General features: G+C 45.2%; 1 protein-coding gene across 1 annotated transcript in view; it reads right to left on the bottom strand.

Moving 5' to 3' along the window:
• The window catches only part of LGALSL (galectin like), a 52,659-nt gene extending 49,381 nt beyond the window's left edge, over positions 1 to 3,278 (bottom strand). The window contains exon 1 of the mRNA XM_075339257.1: positions 2,918 to 3,278. Coding sequence (XP_075195372.1) covers positions 2,918 to 2,950 — 33 coding nt within the window. The 5' untranslated portion in view covers positions 2,951 to 3,278. The remainder of the gene's footprint in view (positions 1 to 2,917) is intronic.
• Positions 3,279 to 16,742: the final 13,464 nt, after the last annotated feature.

Here is a 16,742-nt window from a genome sequence, read left to right as displayed (position 1 = left end):
ATGATTATTGCACTTGTCTATGTATGCCCCCCCCTTTTTTCACTTGTAAAGTGTCATGGAATGAATGACGCTATAATAATAAATAATAGGGAATTTAGATTGTGAGCACCAATTGGGACAGTGTTGCTGATATATGTAAAGCGCTGCGGAATATGTTGTCGCTATATAACAATAAAGATTATTACTATTTACATCTCCGCTTTAGCTAACAAGCCTCAAAAATTTGGCAACTTCTCTATTAAATTACCTTGCAGTGTTTCTGTATCAAGTTTTAATCACTTTTTTGGCATTTTGTATCCTATTTTGTATAAACTTTTTAGACACAGTTACAAAATTTCATGAAAGAACGTTCATAAAGATGTCATCTAATCCTAACAGAGTTTAGCCGCTGATATTTACAAACAAGGCTATAAATGACATGTAAAGCAATAGAAGATCTGTCAACAGCAATAAAAAAATGACATTCTCAGCATAGTAACTCTTGGATAAATAAGGCAGAGAATACCAGAAACAAAGCTCAAGTATTTTGTGTTCAAGATCTTGGCAAACGTGCTCCACCAGGAGGACAAGTGCGCCAGTCTGCAATCTGCACGCTTAGGGTCTGCTCTAACCAACCAACCGTATTATGGTGCAAATACCAGTTGCGTGACAAATGCACAAAATCAACACATGTAGGTGAGAGAATCTGGAGCAGGGTTGTATTGGATCTTGTTGGGGAATAAGCTTTCTGGATAAGGAGCTCCATGCATTATATCAGTTTGTTGCATTCTATGAGATGTGGCATATCATGGCACAATGGCTGCAAATAGCTGACATGCAAAATGAGCAAACTGCAGACAGGTCACATGCAACTTACGGGTGGAGGGGATTCTGCAGGTTCGGGGGTCTGGATACATTACATCACATGCAAAACAACCACATTGATGATTATTAGACACGAAATCACAAGTGCTATGGACAGTTCTTGTTGGGGTAAAAGTTCTCTGCTGACCCTCCACCCCTCCTCCTGTTTCACAAATAGCAGTCATATTATGAATTTTGCTGTGATTTTTTCAAAAATTGGGACCAAAATGGTAATGTGTATAGAGATGTCAACATAACGATCAATTTCAATCAAGGCCTCACGATTTCCATCACAAAAAGGTAATAAATACATTATATATGCACATAAAGATCGTGCTGTACGTGCTGTATAATTCTCATACAGAGATAGATATAGATAGATAGCTAGATAGATAAATAGATAGATAGTTTCCCCGAAAATAAGACAAGGTCTTATATTATTTTTTGCTCCAAAAGTTGCACTAGGGCTTATTTTCAGAGGATGTCTCATATTTTCCCATAAACAACAATCCACATTTATTCTTGAACAAAAAAACAAACAAACAAAGCGATTCCGAAACCTAAATAGGAAAGGGTTCTTTACAGTTAGAGCGGTCAGACTGTGGAATACACTACCACAAGAGGTAGTAATGGCAGACACTATAACAGCTTTTAAAAAAAGGGCTGGATGATTTCCTCAGTACACACAACATTGTTGGTTATAAATGACTTAGTGACTAAATGTAGAACTGGTGGAGGAAGGTTGAACTAGATGGACCTAGGTCTTTTTTCAACCTAAGTAACTATGTAACTATGTAACACAAAATTTATTAAAATATAATCGTGTCGTTACATTCTGGAACATCAGTATTTTGTGTTACTCCTATTACTGGTTCAGATGCACATTTTCTTATCTGATCTGCTATTCTGGTGCAGAACCCTCCCTATAATGGTGGGTACATACCATATTTACAAAGGTAAATTACCTGCTTAAATGCATTATTCTCTATGTACTGCTAAGCTTACCCCCAAAAGAAAGCAGACACCCCCTAAAAGAATTGCCCTTACCAGACCCCAAACAATTAGAGTTGGCAAGTGAATGGGCTCTCACATACTGTACATCAGCTATCAGGTTCCCCTGCGTTCTACAGCAGTTGGCTCCCCTTGGTGACTGGAAGCAGTATCACTTGCGTAGTGTGATACTGGTACCCGATCCCTTTGTGAGAGCTGCAGTGCAATGCAGCTGGAACGGCGAGGGACCTGACAACAACACAGATCTCTGTGTAAGAGCCCATCCACCATCGGCACTTGCTAATTGTAATTGTTTGGGAGTCTGGTGAGTGCAATGTTTTTTTTGGGGGGGTTGGAGGTGTCTGCTTTCTTTTGGGGGTATATTTTCTCTTTTGGAGGTGTCTGCTTTCTTTTAGGGGTATCTTCTCTCTTTTGGAGGTGTCTGCTTTCTTTTGGGGGTCTCTTTTCTCTTTTGGGGTGTCTGCTTTCTTTGATGAAGAGTCCTGCTGTATACTTTAACTTTTCTAGCAGCTTGGACACTTCTTTATGAAACCGCAACTAGGACTTATATTTTAAGCATACTCAAAAAGCCCCCAAAAAAATCCTACTAGGGCTTATTTTTGGGGTAGTTCTTATTTCTGGAAAAAAAGGTAATAGAGAGACAAGTAGATAGATAGATAGATAGATAGATAGATAGATACATAGCTAGATATATGATAGATAGATACATACATACATGAATAAATAACATAATGATACACAGATAAGATATACAGAGTAAGGGACATAGACTGTATAGACAGACAGAAACACACACACACACACACACACACACACACACACACACACTTACAGTGCAGGTTATACATAGATATATACACATGTGACATTGTAGCACAGCTCTGCGGCATCTCATTCCTACAGTGGCACAGCACAGGGGCAGCACAGGTGACTGCTGAGGACGTGCCGCTCAGGGGTCACAGTGGAGCTGGCACAGGCTGGCAGAACCCCACCCCCTACACTGTGAGATGGCAGCACCAGTTCTAGCACCCAGTCTTGTTCTAGCCCCCCAGAAGCCACTTACCATCGTCTCCCTTTCGACCAGGGACCCCGCCATCTTGCAGAGCAGAGTCTGTACAGAGGTGCAGGCTGCAGAGGGACCGGATCAGCTGGAGCCCGGCAGGAGGAGGAGGAGGGCGGCTGCAGCAGCAGGGTGAGGGAGGGCAGGTCTGAGCCTGGCTGAGCCGGGGATCACAGCACGAGGAAGCAGCCGGGGCTGAGCTGGCAGACTGGAAAATCTGAGAAGAAGGAGGCGGTGATGGCGGAGGAGGAGCCGTGCACTGCTCTCTGTGGCTACAATAAGGCGATGTGTGAGGAGGGCATCTCTACTGGTACCACTGCCCTCCCTGGCCTGGTAGTGGGCAGTAAGTCGCCGGCTGGGCATGTGTGAGCATCCCTGCTACCTGCAACGCTGCACCGAAGCTTCACCCACTCTGGGCACAGGCACTGGCATATACCATACACAGGCACGGGCATATACCATACACAGGCACGGGCATATACCATACACAGGCACGGGCATATACCATACACAGGCACGGGCATATACCATACATACACAGGCACTGGCATATACCATACACAGGCACTGGCATATACCATACACAGGCACGGACATATACCATACACAGGCACTGGCATATACCATACACAGGCACGGGCATATACCATACATACACAGGCACTGGCATATACCATACACAGGCACTGGCATATACCATACACAGGCACGGACATATACCATACACAGGCACGGGCATATACCATACACAGGCACTGGCATATACCATACACAGGCACGGGCATATACCATACACAGGCACTGGCATATACCATACACAGGCACTGGCATATACCATACACAGGCACTGGCATATACCATACACGGGCATATACCATACACAGGCACGGGCATATACCATACACAGGCACGGGCATATACCATACACAGGCACTGGCATATACCATACACAGGCACTGGCATATACCATACACAGGCACGGGCATATACCATACACAGGCACTGGCATATACCATACACAGTCACGGGCATATACCATACACAGGCACTGGCATATACCATACACAGGCACTGGCATATACCATACACGGGCATATACCATACACAGGCACGGGCATATACCATACACAGGCACTGGCATATACCATACACAGTCACGGGCATATACCATACACAGGCACTGGCATATACCATACACAGGCACTGGCATATACCATACACAGGCACTGGCATATGCCATACACAGGCACTGGCATATACCATACACAGGCACTGGCATATACCATACACAGGCACTGGCATATACCATACACAGGCACTGGCATATGCCATATACAGCAGTGACTGCCCAGCCAGGGCTCACCACTGTCACAGGGCAGATGTAGCCATAGTGCCTTCATAATAACAACCACTGTGCCCCCCCATTACAAAGACAAGACACCTATATCAGTGCCAGACATATTGTCCCCAATACCTTGTTGCTTTCATTGCCCCATAATGGCACCATACTGTTCCCCAGTCCAGTGCCAGGGACCATGTGCTTATCACACAGCTAGTCAAACTGCTAAAAGCTGCATTGTGTCCCCATTACAGAACCAGTCATGGTGGCCCCATGTCTATAGTACTCCACAATACCGCCATACTAACCCCCAATATAGTGAGAGCCACAGTGCACTTATCACAGAGCTACCTAGTAATGATTCCCAATGACAGCCACATAGTGTCCCGATTATATTATCGATAAAGTGCCCCTATAATTGAACCAGAACCAGTCATGGTGCCCACATTACAGAACCAGAGCAGTCATTGTGCCCACATTACAGAACCAGAGCCAGTCATGGTGCCCACATTACAGAACCAGAGCAGTCATTGTGCCCACATTACAGAACCAGAGCCAGTCATGGTGCCCACATTACAGAACCAGAGCAGTCATGGTGCCCACATTACAGAACCAGAGCAGTCATTGTGCCCACATTACAGAACCAGAGCCAGTCATGGTGCCCACATTACAGAACCAGAGCCAGTCATGGTGCCCACATTACAGAACCAGGGCCAGTCGTGCCCACATTACAGAACCAGAGCCAGTCATGGTGCCCACATTACAGAACCAGGGCCAGTCATGGTGCCCACATTACAGAACCAGAGCAGTCATTGTGCCCACATTACAGAACCAGAGCCAGTCATGGTGCCCACATTACAGAACCAGAGCCAGTCATGGTGCCCACATTACAGAACCAGGGCCAGTCATGGTGCCCACATTACAGAACCAGAGCCAGTCATGGTGCCCACATTACAGAACCAGAGCCAGTCATGGTGCCCACATTGAGGAATCAGAGCCAGTCATGGTGCCCACATTACAGAACCAGAGCCAGTCATGGTGCCCACATTACAGAACCAGGGCCAGTCATGGTGCCCACATTACAGAACCAGAGCCAGTCATGGTGCCCACATTACAGAACCAGGGCCAGTCATGGTGCCCACATTACAGAACCAGAGCCAGTCATGGTGCCCACATTACAGAACCAGAGCCAGTCATGGTGCCCACATTACAGAACCAGAGCCAGTCATGGTGCCCACATTACAGAACCAGAGCCAGTCATGGTGCCCACATTACAGAACCAGAGCCAGTCATGGTGCCCACATTACAGAACCAGAGCCAGTCATGGTGCCCACAATACAGAACCAGAACCAGAGCCAGTCATGGTGCCCACATTACAGAACCAGTATTTGTGCCCACATTACAGAACCAGTATTTGTGCCCACATTACAGAACCAGTATTTGTGCCCACATTACAGAACCAGAGCAAATCATGGTGCCCACATTACAGAACCAGAGCCAGTCATGGTGCCCACATTACAGAACCAGTATTTGTGCCCACATTACAGAACCAGTATTTGTGCCCACATTACAGAACCAGTATTTGTGCCCACATTACAGAACCAGAGCAAATCATGGTGCCCACATTACAGAACCAGAGCTAATCATGGTGCCCACATTACAGAACCAGAGCCAGTCATGGTGCCCACATTACAGAACCAGAGCCAGTCATGGTGCCCACATTACAGAACCAGAGCCAGTCATGGTGCCCACAATACAGAACCAGAACCAGAGCCAGTCATGGTGCCCACATTACAGAACCAGTATTTGTGCCCACATTACAGAACCAGTATTTGTGCCCACATTACAGAACCAGTATTTGTGCCCACATTACAGAACCAGAGCAAATCATGGTGCCCACATTACAGAACCAGAGCCAGTCATGGTGCCCACATTACAGAACCAGTATTTGTGCCCACATTACAGAACCAGTATTTGTGCCCACATTACAGAACCAGTATTTGTGCCCACATTACAGAACCAGAGCAAATCATGGTGCCCACATTACAGAACCAGAGCTAATCATGGTGCCCACATTACAGAACCAGAGCCAGTCAGGGTGCCCACATTACAATGGTAGCAGCACGGTTTGGAAACCCCCATACAGCCATGTCTATGAAAAAGTAATAAATAGTAATAACTCTTAATAACTAGAATATACCTTTAGGTGAAAATGACATACATGTGTGGTGCACAGCTCTGCCGCCTGCTCATACCAAGCGCAGATGTGAGACATTCACAAAGCAAGGGCCAAACATTTGTTGGGGAGCAGCATTCAGATACGGTGCACAATCTGTACTAGCTTTATCACTATGCCGTTGGTTATTTACTGGCTGTGCTGTTTTTATTTTTGGTTACAAGTGAATTTATGGTGCCAGAAGTATAATACAGCCCTGATCGCCCTTTTTGATACAATGAACTGATAAGTGCACTTTGTAATTCTTCCCTGTATATGGCCACTGCTTTGTGAATCAATATGCCTATAAATTGGTGTGATGTGCCATAGTGTAATATACTGCGTCTACTTGTTTGGTATAACAGATGCCATTCTGAGTAAATGTAGACTGTTCGCTTAAAGGGGATGTCCACTAATTGGACAAACCCCTACTTAAATGTAACAGTGCCCCATGTAAAGTAAAAACATGATATATTCACTTACCCAAGTGGCGCTATTCTAATGATGTCAGTGCTGTGTCTGCCGGCCCTTGCTTGATATTGTTATGTCATGTGACCGCTGCAGTCTATCAGCAGTCACTGATTTGCTGCAGCACTCATACTTCCATCATCTGATGCAATTTTCTCTGACAGAAGTATGAGCTCTGCAGACAATCAGCAGGAACCGATAGGCTGCATCGCTTGCATTACATATAACAACGCCCCAAGAAAGTGCCCACTCTTCACAACAACACTGGAGAATCCTGACAATTTCAGTATTCAAAAGTCTGCGGTCAGATATAGTGACGGCAGGCTTTCATCAGAAGACCGGATAACCCTGTTAGTTAGCTGGTCATATAAGGGGCTTAGGCTACTTTCACCCATCCGGTTTTTGCTCTGCGGCACAATACGGCGCTCTGCAGAAAAACCGCAACCGTTTTTTTTGCCGCCGGTTGCGGGTTTTTTTGCATAGACTTACATTAGTGCCGTATTGTGCCGCATGGCCTTGCGTTCGGTCCGTTTTTTGCCGCATGCGGCAGATTTAGCCGATGCCGCGGCCGGATGGAATGTTGCCTGCAACATTTTTTGCCCCGGCAAAAAAACCGCATCACGCCGCATCCGGCCGCTGCGGCGCATTTTTCAATGCATGCCTATGGACGCCGGATGCGGCGCGATGCGGAAAAAAACGCATCCGGCCGCCGCATGCGGTTTCTTCCACTGCGCATGCTCAGTAGCGTGCCGCAACCGGAAAAAAACGGACCGGCCGCATGTAAAAACTTATGCAAAGAAAACACCGCATCCGTTGCATTGGTTTCACAGCCGGATTGAGCCGCACAGCTCAAACCGGATTTGTGACAGTAGCCTTACCTGTCACGATTGGGTCGCGCCCTGCTGAGACTTCTGTTGATCCGGTATCAGAACGTCCCAGCGTTTGGTTGATCACAGATTCGTTTTAGAATCTGCTCATTACTTATTCTAAGTAGGACTGTATTTAATTCCATTCAGTGCTGAAGAGGTTAAGGTCTCTTTTCGATCCTGCTGACATTGACCTTTAACAGTTAATCTCAGCTGTAGTGTAGTCATGCCCTTTTGCTATATAAACTCACACTCCTCACTCTCTCCTATGCCAGCTATAGCTCATTCTATAACTGACCACTTTGAAGGAGCCAGGCTCTGGAGAAGCTGAGGTGTTGTTTCTGTTGCAACAGAGAAGCTTCCTGCTTGAGTAGCTGTGGAGAACTATTTGTTGTGTCTTTCCCCTGTGTCTTACGTTCCTCATGTTGTTTTATTGTAGTGGTGAGACTAGCGTCTTGCTGGCCTGTGCATTATTCAGGGTGAGTTCAAAGCCAGCGAGGACCTAGTCACATGACGGCACACGGCAAGATGAACCCGTCTGGGGATGTTAGGGAGTGCAGGGATCAGCCTCAGGTGAGTGTTAGGAGGTGACCCCGCTCTCCTCTCCCTAGCACCATAGCTTTCCATTGTATTGTTAACATGGTGTACCCTTTAAGTTGCGTCGCTCGGCAGGGGTCCTCCTGTCTCCAGCAGGACATTACCACTATGGCTTCAGGTAGTTTTTTTTTGCTTACAGGTGCTCTTTAAAGTGGTTGTATCATCTTACTAAATAAGTAAAAATTGCAAAGATCGGAGAATCCTAACAGCATGTGTTGTGCGCACTGTAAGGATTCAAAAGTCTGCAGTTGTGTAGCACATCGACTCTTCACACATATCACTTATGTGTTCACCTAGGAAACTGTCTCCTATTTTGAACTCAAACCAGAAATGGACCGGGACTGTCATAATAAGCTTATATCTTGTTCATTTACACACATTTACAGATACATTGTGGGCTGTGAATGCCATGTAAGAATAGATTGTTAATGCAATAATCGGAAAAATTTACACCATCAAGTATTTGATAGAATGGGAGGATCAGAGGTGACAACTGTAGGCAGTCATTATACACAGCTTCCTATGGGTTGTCCTTTTCCACAATCCAAAGCAACACAATAATGCAGGCATTTCCAAACACCCATTATTATGACACCTCTTGCTGACAACTATTTTTTTGCTGACAACTCATTATTTTTGTTTACATTTGTATCTTTCACTCTTGTCATTCTTTACAACATATCATGCATATAAACTTGTATTGCTTGCTTCTTTTTTTATAAGCATGCTGACATAATGGTATCTAGAAAACACCTCACGTACATTCCCACCCTGCTGCTAATTAACTACGAAAGGTCTGTATAATGACGAGTTTAGCATAGCCCCTGTAGGCAGGGATGGTTTGCAGCACGCCTAGTTTCTAGCAAAGCCTGCTTTACTCCTCCAGCAGTGAACAGGTTAAGATATCATCAGTGTTCTCTTAGGTATGACAAGGCTCCATTTTTATGCCCAGCAGTGTTCGGTCCTGTATGTGTTGACGTTGTCTAAATATTTCACTGTGTTGTACGGAAACTAATTGTTATATAAAGGTAAAGTCCCTAAACTTATATAATCCTGCGCAGGCGCACTTTGTTCTGTCCTGCTGAGGGCAGATCAAAGTACTGTAACGTGCAGACGCAAGTAAAAAGACCGCCCATGCATGCGCACTATAATACTTTGATCTGCCCTCTACCGGGCAGCTCAAAGGGCGCCTGCGCAGGACCTCAATGGCGGCCTGTGTGGATGACATAGGACGCGCCATTCACAGAGGGCTGGGAAGAAGGAGGACGGCGACTGCAGCAGAGAGGAGGTGCTAGACATGCGAATAGCGACACGCATAGGACCTTACAACATCTGCAAGGAGTTTGTATGTTCTCCCCGTGTTTGCATGGGTTTCCTCCGGGTACTCCAGTTTCCTCCCACACTCCAAAAACATACTGATAGCGAATTTAGATTGTGAGCCCCAATGAGGACAGTGTTGCCAATGTATGTAAAGTGCTGTGGAATTAATAGCGCTATATAAATGATTAAATATATATATATATATATATATATATATATATATATATATATATATATATATATATATATATATATATATTACTGACCCCTAGGTGAGTGGTCTGGGCTCTTATATACAGTATTCTGGAATGCTGATTATAAAGACTCACTGGTGGTGGCCACAGCTTATAAGGGGAAAAACTAGTGATGGGTTCGCTTAAAGGGATTTGTCTTCATTGTTGTGAAATAAATTTCAGGTAAGTAGCTTCCACACTTCTACTTTTGCTCAGTCGATTTGCTTCCCTTAAGCTGCATTGATATCAGAATGCACTTATATGGAGTACAGATGATTGCAGTGAAAGGCTCAGCTCCTGTCTCACTAACTCTAAGGATAAGCTGCTGCACGAGATTGTCTTTATAAGCACAACACCCAAAGAAGGAGACAGATGCTGACCCTTTTACTGCCATCATCTGTACTCCAAATGAGTACAGTATATTCTGATATTCATGCAGCTGAAGGCAAAAGAATAGACTGGGAAAAGCAGTAATTTGGAAGCCACTTATCTGCAATTTGTTTTACAGGAATGACGACAAATCCCTTAATAAAATTATTTATAAAGTGTCATAACTTTCCATGCTGGAAAAATTATTAAGAAAATGAAAGTTTATTTACTCTTCCAGCGCAAGTCAGAAGCGAGTGTATGCAGTGGGATCACAGAGGGAGCCCACCGCATACTCGGCAGGTAAGCTGTGTATTACAGCCAGAACTGCCTCTAACGATTGTTAACCTGTTAATTCCCGCTGTCAAACTCCATTTTAAGTGCCCATCGGCGCCCCCATGACATGATCGCGAATCGACGATGTGTTGCTGTGACAGCAGGTCTGTTGAAGAGCTCCTTTGAAACCTGCCTGTGGCCGAGCTTCACAGGAGACTGTGATTTTTACTACAGTGCCTACAAGTAGTATTCAACCCCCTGCAGATTTAGCAGGTTTGATAAGATGCAAATAAGTTAGAGCCTGCAAACTTCAAACAAGAGCAGGATTTATTAACAGATGCATAAATCTTACCAACCAACAAGTTATGTTGCTCAGTTAAATTTTAATAAATTTTCAACATAAAAGTGTGGGTCAATTATTATTCAACCCCTAGGTTTAATATTTTGTGGAATAACCCTTGTTTGCAATTACAGCTAATAATCGTCTTTTATAAGACCTGATCAGGCCAGCACAGGTCTCTGGAGTTATCTTGGCCCACTCCTCCATGCAGATCTTCTCCAAGTTATCTAAGTTCTTTGGGTGTCTCATGTGGACTTTAATCTTGAGCTCCTTCCACAAGTTTTCAATTGGGTTAAGGTCAGGAGACTGACTAGGCCACTGCAACACCTTGATTTTTTCCCTCTTGAACCAGGCCTTGGTTTTCTTGGCTGTGTGCTTTGGGTCGTTGTCTTGTTGGAAGATGAAATGACGACCCATCTTAAGATCCTTGATGGAGGAGCGGAGGTTCTTGGCCAAAATCTCCAGGTAGGCCGTGCTATCCATCTTCCCATGGATGCGGACCAGATGGCCAGGCTCCTTGGCTGAGAAACAGCCCCACAGCATGATGCTGCCACCACCATGCTTGACTGTAGGGAGGGTATTCTTGGGGTCGTATGCAGTGCCATCCAGTCTCCAAACGTCACGTGTGTGGTTGGCACCAAAGATCTCGATCTTGGTCTCATCAGACCAGAGAACCTTGAACCAGTCTGTCTCAGAGTCCTCCAAGTGATCATGAGCAAACTGTAGACGAGCCTTGACATGACGCTTTGAAAGTTAAGGTACCTTACGGGCTCGTCTGGAACGGAGACCATTGCGGTGGAGTACGTTACTTATGGTATTGACTGAAACCAATGTCCCCACTGCCAGGAGATCTTCCCGGAGCTCCTTCCTTGTTGTCCTTGGGTTAGCCTTGACTCTTCAGACAAGCCTGGCCTCGGCACGGGTGGAAACTTTCAAAGGTTGTCCAGGCCGTGGAAGGCTAACAGTAGTTCGGAAGCCTTCCACTTCCGGATGATGCTCCCAACAGTGGAGACAGGTAGGCCCAACTCCTTGGAAAGGGTTTTGTACCCCTTGCCAGCCTTGTGACCCTCCACGATCTTGTCTCTGATGGCCTTGGAATGCTCCTTTGTCTTTCCCATGTTGACCAAGTATGAGTGCTGTTCACAAGTTTGGGGAGGGTCTTAATTAGTCAGAAAAGGCTGGAAGAAGAGATACTTAATCCAAACATGTGAAGCTCATTGTTCTTTGTGCCTGAAATACTTCTTAATACTTTAGGGGAACCAAACAGAATTCTTGTGGTTTGAGGGGTTGAATAATAAATGACCCTCTGAATAAACTTTTCACAATTTAAAAAAAAAAAATAAAAAAAGAAATAACATTCTTTTTTGCTGCAGTGCATTTCACACTTCCAGGCTGATCTACAGTCCAAATGTCACAATGCCAAGTTAATTCCGAATGTGTAAACCTGCTAAATCTGCAGGGGGTTGAATACTACTTGTAGGCACTGTATATACAGCAATGCTATGGCATTGTTGTATATAGCACAAGCGATCAAACAAAAACTATAAAGTTTAAATCACGCCCTTTTTCCCCATTAAAAATAAAGATAATAAAGAAAAATACACATTAGTTGTATCGCCGCATTCAGACTAGTACGATCAATCAAAATACTAAAGGAATTAGTACAATCAGTAAACACTGTAAACAATGAAAATTCAAAAACACCAAAATTATTTTTTTTTTCGTTGCTGCAATAAATTGCAGCAACTCATCAGTCTTTATAGGATGATAGATAGATAGATAGATAGCTAGATAGATAGATGAGAAAGACATATATAATGTCCTACCCCCCTGCATATTCTAAGCTGGCACCCTTTAGTGACTTTCATGTGGCACTAAAGGGTGCTTAGCCGTGTATTTAGACAAAAAATAAATAATTTAAAAAAAAAAACCGACGTGGGGTCCCCCCTATCTTTTGTAGCCAGCAAGGGAAAAGCAGACGGCTGCAGCCTACAGACCACAGCTGGCAGCTTTAGCTTGGCTGGTAATCCAAAACAGAGGACACCCCAAGCTGTTATTTTAAATTAAATAAATAATTTAAAGCAAAAAACACGGGGTCCCCACCAAATTGGATCACCAACCAAGGTAAAGCAGACAGCTGTGGTCTGGTATTCTCAGACTAGGGAGGTCCACTGTTATTGGACACTCCCCAGCCTTAAAATAGCAGGCTGCAGCCGCCCCAGAAGTGGCGCATCCATTAGATGTGCCAATCCTGGCGCTTTGCCCCAACTCATCCCGTTGCCCTGGTGCAGTGGCAAAATGGGTAATATATGGGGTTGATGCCAGCTGTGTAATGTCACCTGGCATCAGTCCCTGGAGTTAGTGATCTCAAGCATCTATCAGATACCCGACATCACAACCCAGTCAGTAATCAAAAAAAAAATAGACAACAAAAAAGGTTTTATTTAAAAAAACACTCTTCAAAACATTCCCTCTTTCACCAATTTATTGAAAAGAACAATCAAATCCAGGTCCGGCGTAATCCAATAAGGGGGTCCCACAACGCTCCATACCATAGTCACTGTTCCAGTCAATGAAGAACAGAATGTTCCCCATTGGCTGGGAGAGTAGTGCAGTGACCTGAGCTAACATCAATAGGTCAGCCCAGGTCACTGCAGGGGATGACGAGCGCTGCCATCAGGAGGTCAGATGAGATCATTACCTGCTGTGATGATCTCCTGCTCTCCTGACGTTAGCGCTGGCACTGCCTTCTATGCCCGCCGCGTTCACAGCGAAGAATCGCGGGAGCCCGTGACGTCACTGCTAGTGACAGTCTCAGGCCGCCCGCGAGACGTGACATGAGAACGCGGCGGGCATAGAAGGCAGTGACAGCGCTGACGTCAGGAGTGCAGGAGATCGTCACAGCAGGTAATGATCTCATCTAACCTTCTGACAGCAGCGCACATCATCCCCGCGGCTGCCCGCACTGCTGTGTGAGAAGCTGCTGATACTGCAGTGCGGGCAGCCACTGACATTGCTGTGCGGGCAGCCGTGGGGCTGGCAGGGAGCGGAACACAGACTGCTCCGGCACCCGACGGAGGTCAGACGGAAGTGCTTCTGTGCAGCTTCCAGGGATTTTGCGGGCCCATTGACTTATATTGAGTCACGGTCCGTTATTACGGAACAGAATAGGACATGTTCCATAATAACGGAACGGACATACGGCATCTCATCAGTGCTTTCAAATGTATCGGCATTTGTGATGCCAATGCATTTGAATGTGCGATCCTGAGCAGGGGGCCTGGTGCTGGTGGTGACACCGTGGGCAGCCGCCAACAGGCCCCTCCCCCAGGTCACGGACCCCACAGCAGTGTCGGGGGAGGAAGTGGGGAGAGTACGGGGTGCGGGGGAATGTGTGGGAGGGTGTAGGGAAGGGGGTCGGGGACTCCACGCACTGTACCCGCCCAGCAGTGCGGCAACATGCTGTTCCCAGATTTGCATGTCAACATGGTCCTGCCCATATTGACATGAAATGCCCAGAAGCAGCAAAATCGCGGCAGGAGCGGTCATATGTCCGCTCTGAGCCGGGGGAAGGGGCTGACAGCAGGGCAAGTAAGTGGTCACTATCTACTTACCTGCCCCAATGTAGCCCAATAGGGAAATAATAAAAAAAAGTCAAAATAATCCGGATAACCCCTTTAATGTCTAAACTGATGGCAACAAAAGTGAGTACACCCCTAACTGAAAATGGTAAAATTGTGCCCAAATTGTCAAGATTTAGTTTGGCCACCATTATTTTCAAGCACTGCTTAAATGCCTTGGGCATGGAGTTCACGAGAACTTCACAGAAGCCGCTGGATCCTCTTCAATCCTCCATGATGACAGCACAGAGCTGGTGGATATTAGAGATCTTGTGCTCCTCCACCTTCCATTCCTATACCTAATAGATGCTGAATAGGGTTTAGGTCTGGAGACGCTTGGCCAGTTCAGCACCTTCACCTTCAGTTTCGCTAGCAAGGCAGTGGTCGTCTTGGAGGTGTGTTTTGAGTCTTTATCATGTTGGTATACTGCTCTGCGGCCCAGTTTCCGAAGGGAGTGGATCATACGCTTCAGTATATCACAGTACATGTTGTCATTCATGGTTCCCTCAATGAACTGTAGCCCCCACAGCCGGCAGCACTGATGCAGACCTATACCAGGACACTCTCACCACTATACTTGACTGTAGGCAACACACACTTGTCTTTATCCTCCTCACCTGGTTGCCGCCACACGCTTTACACCATCTGAACCCAAAAAGTTTTTCTTGGCCTCATCAGACCACAGGATATGGTTCCGATGATCTTTCCTGTGCATCATCTTTAGAAGAGGCTTCTTTCTGGGAAGACAATCATGCAGATCAATTTGATGAAGTGCGTGTCATGTGGTCTGAGCACTGACAGACTGACCCCCCCTACCCCTATAACCTTTTCAGCACTCATACGTCTATGTTGAAAAGACATCCTCTGTATATGACGCTGAGCATGTGCACTCATCTTCTTTGGTTGGCCATGGCGAGGCCTCTTCTGAGCAGAACCTGTCTTGTTAAACCACTGAATGGTTTTGGCCACCGTGCTGTAACTCAGTTTTGGGGTTTTGGCAATCTTCTTATAGCCTAGGCCATCTTTATGTAGAGCAACAATTATTTTTTTCAGATTCTCAGACAATTCTTTGCCATGATGAGCCATGTTGAACTTCCAGTGACGAGTATGTGAGTGTGTGAGCGATAACACCAAACGTAACACACCTGCTCCGCACTCACACCTGAGACCTTGTAACACTGATGAACTACATGACACCAGGGAGGGAAATGGCTAATTGGCCACAGTTTGGCCATTCTTCACTTAGGGGTGTACTCACTTAAATTGCCAGCAGTTTAGACATTAATGGCTGTGTTTTGAGTTATTTAGAGGGAACCAAATTTACTCTGTTAAGCTACACACTGACTACTTTATATTGTATCAAAGAGTCATATCCTCAATGTTGTTCCATGGCAAGATAGAATAACAATGTATTTACAAAAATGTGAGGGGAGTACTCACTTTGTGATATACAGTATGTTGCAGCCTTTAGAATGTAAAAGGTTTCTTTGAAATCACCTTTACCAGAATGTGGCTCATTATGCTAATCTATGCTAGACATCCCGGCTGCTCAGCACCACTACTACTGCCAAGCTAGAGACAGCACGAGATTATGACCCACATACTGCATGTGCCAATTCTTGCCCAGGTTTCAATATATTACTACTGATGTCATTAAATGGCATTTAGATAATATCAAGAGTAATATTTTAGGGTATAAACTATTACTTTATCCCTAGATCTTATACTACTTTTTCCCTATGACCTATTTTCTGCCCTGAGAGATATTAGCATATCACTGAATCCTATAATCCTTTTAATAGCCTGGATTACATTAAAAGAAGACATAAACACTTATCAGTAACACAATGGTTACAGTCAACATACCATATTTGTTACTAAAAGGACCCCAAAAAACTATTTACTAGAACAGCACAATATTCAGCAGTGTAATCCTAAAATGCACATGTGTAATATGTCATCCTAGGCTAGGTTCACACTTTCGTTGTTTTGCATCAGTCACAATCCGTTGCCTTGAGGAATTACGGTATCCTGCAAAATATTTTGCCGGCATACAGTTTTTCACTATAGACTTCTATTAGTGACGGATTGTGACTGATGATGCTGCGTTGCATCGCTGCGTCGCGGTCAGTCGTTTTTTAACTGACCGCCGGGCGGGAGCAACGCAGCCTGTAACGTTTTTTGAGCA

The sequence above is a fragment of the Anomaloglossus baeobatrachus genome, chromosome 3 (assembly GCF_048569485.1).
Source record: "Anomaloglossus baeobatrachus isolate aAnoBae1 chromosome 3, aAnoBae1.hap1, whole genome shotgun sequence".
Taxonomy (NCBI): domain Eukaryota; kingdom Metazoa; phylum Chordata; class Amphibia; order Anura; family Aromobatidae; genus Anomaloglossus; species Anomaloglossus baeobatrachus.
This window is presented reverse-complemented; position numbering and strand designations above follow the sequence as displayed.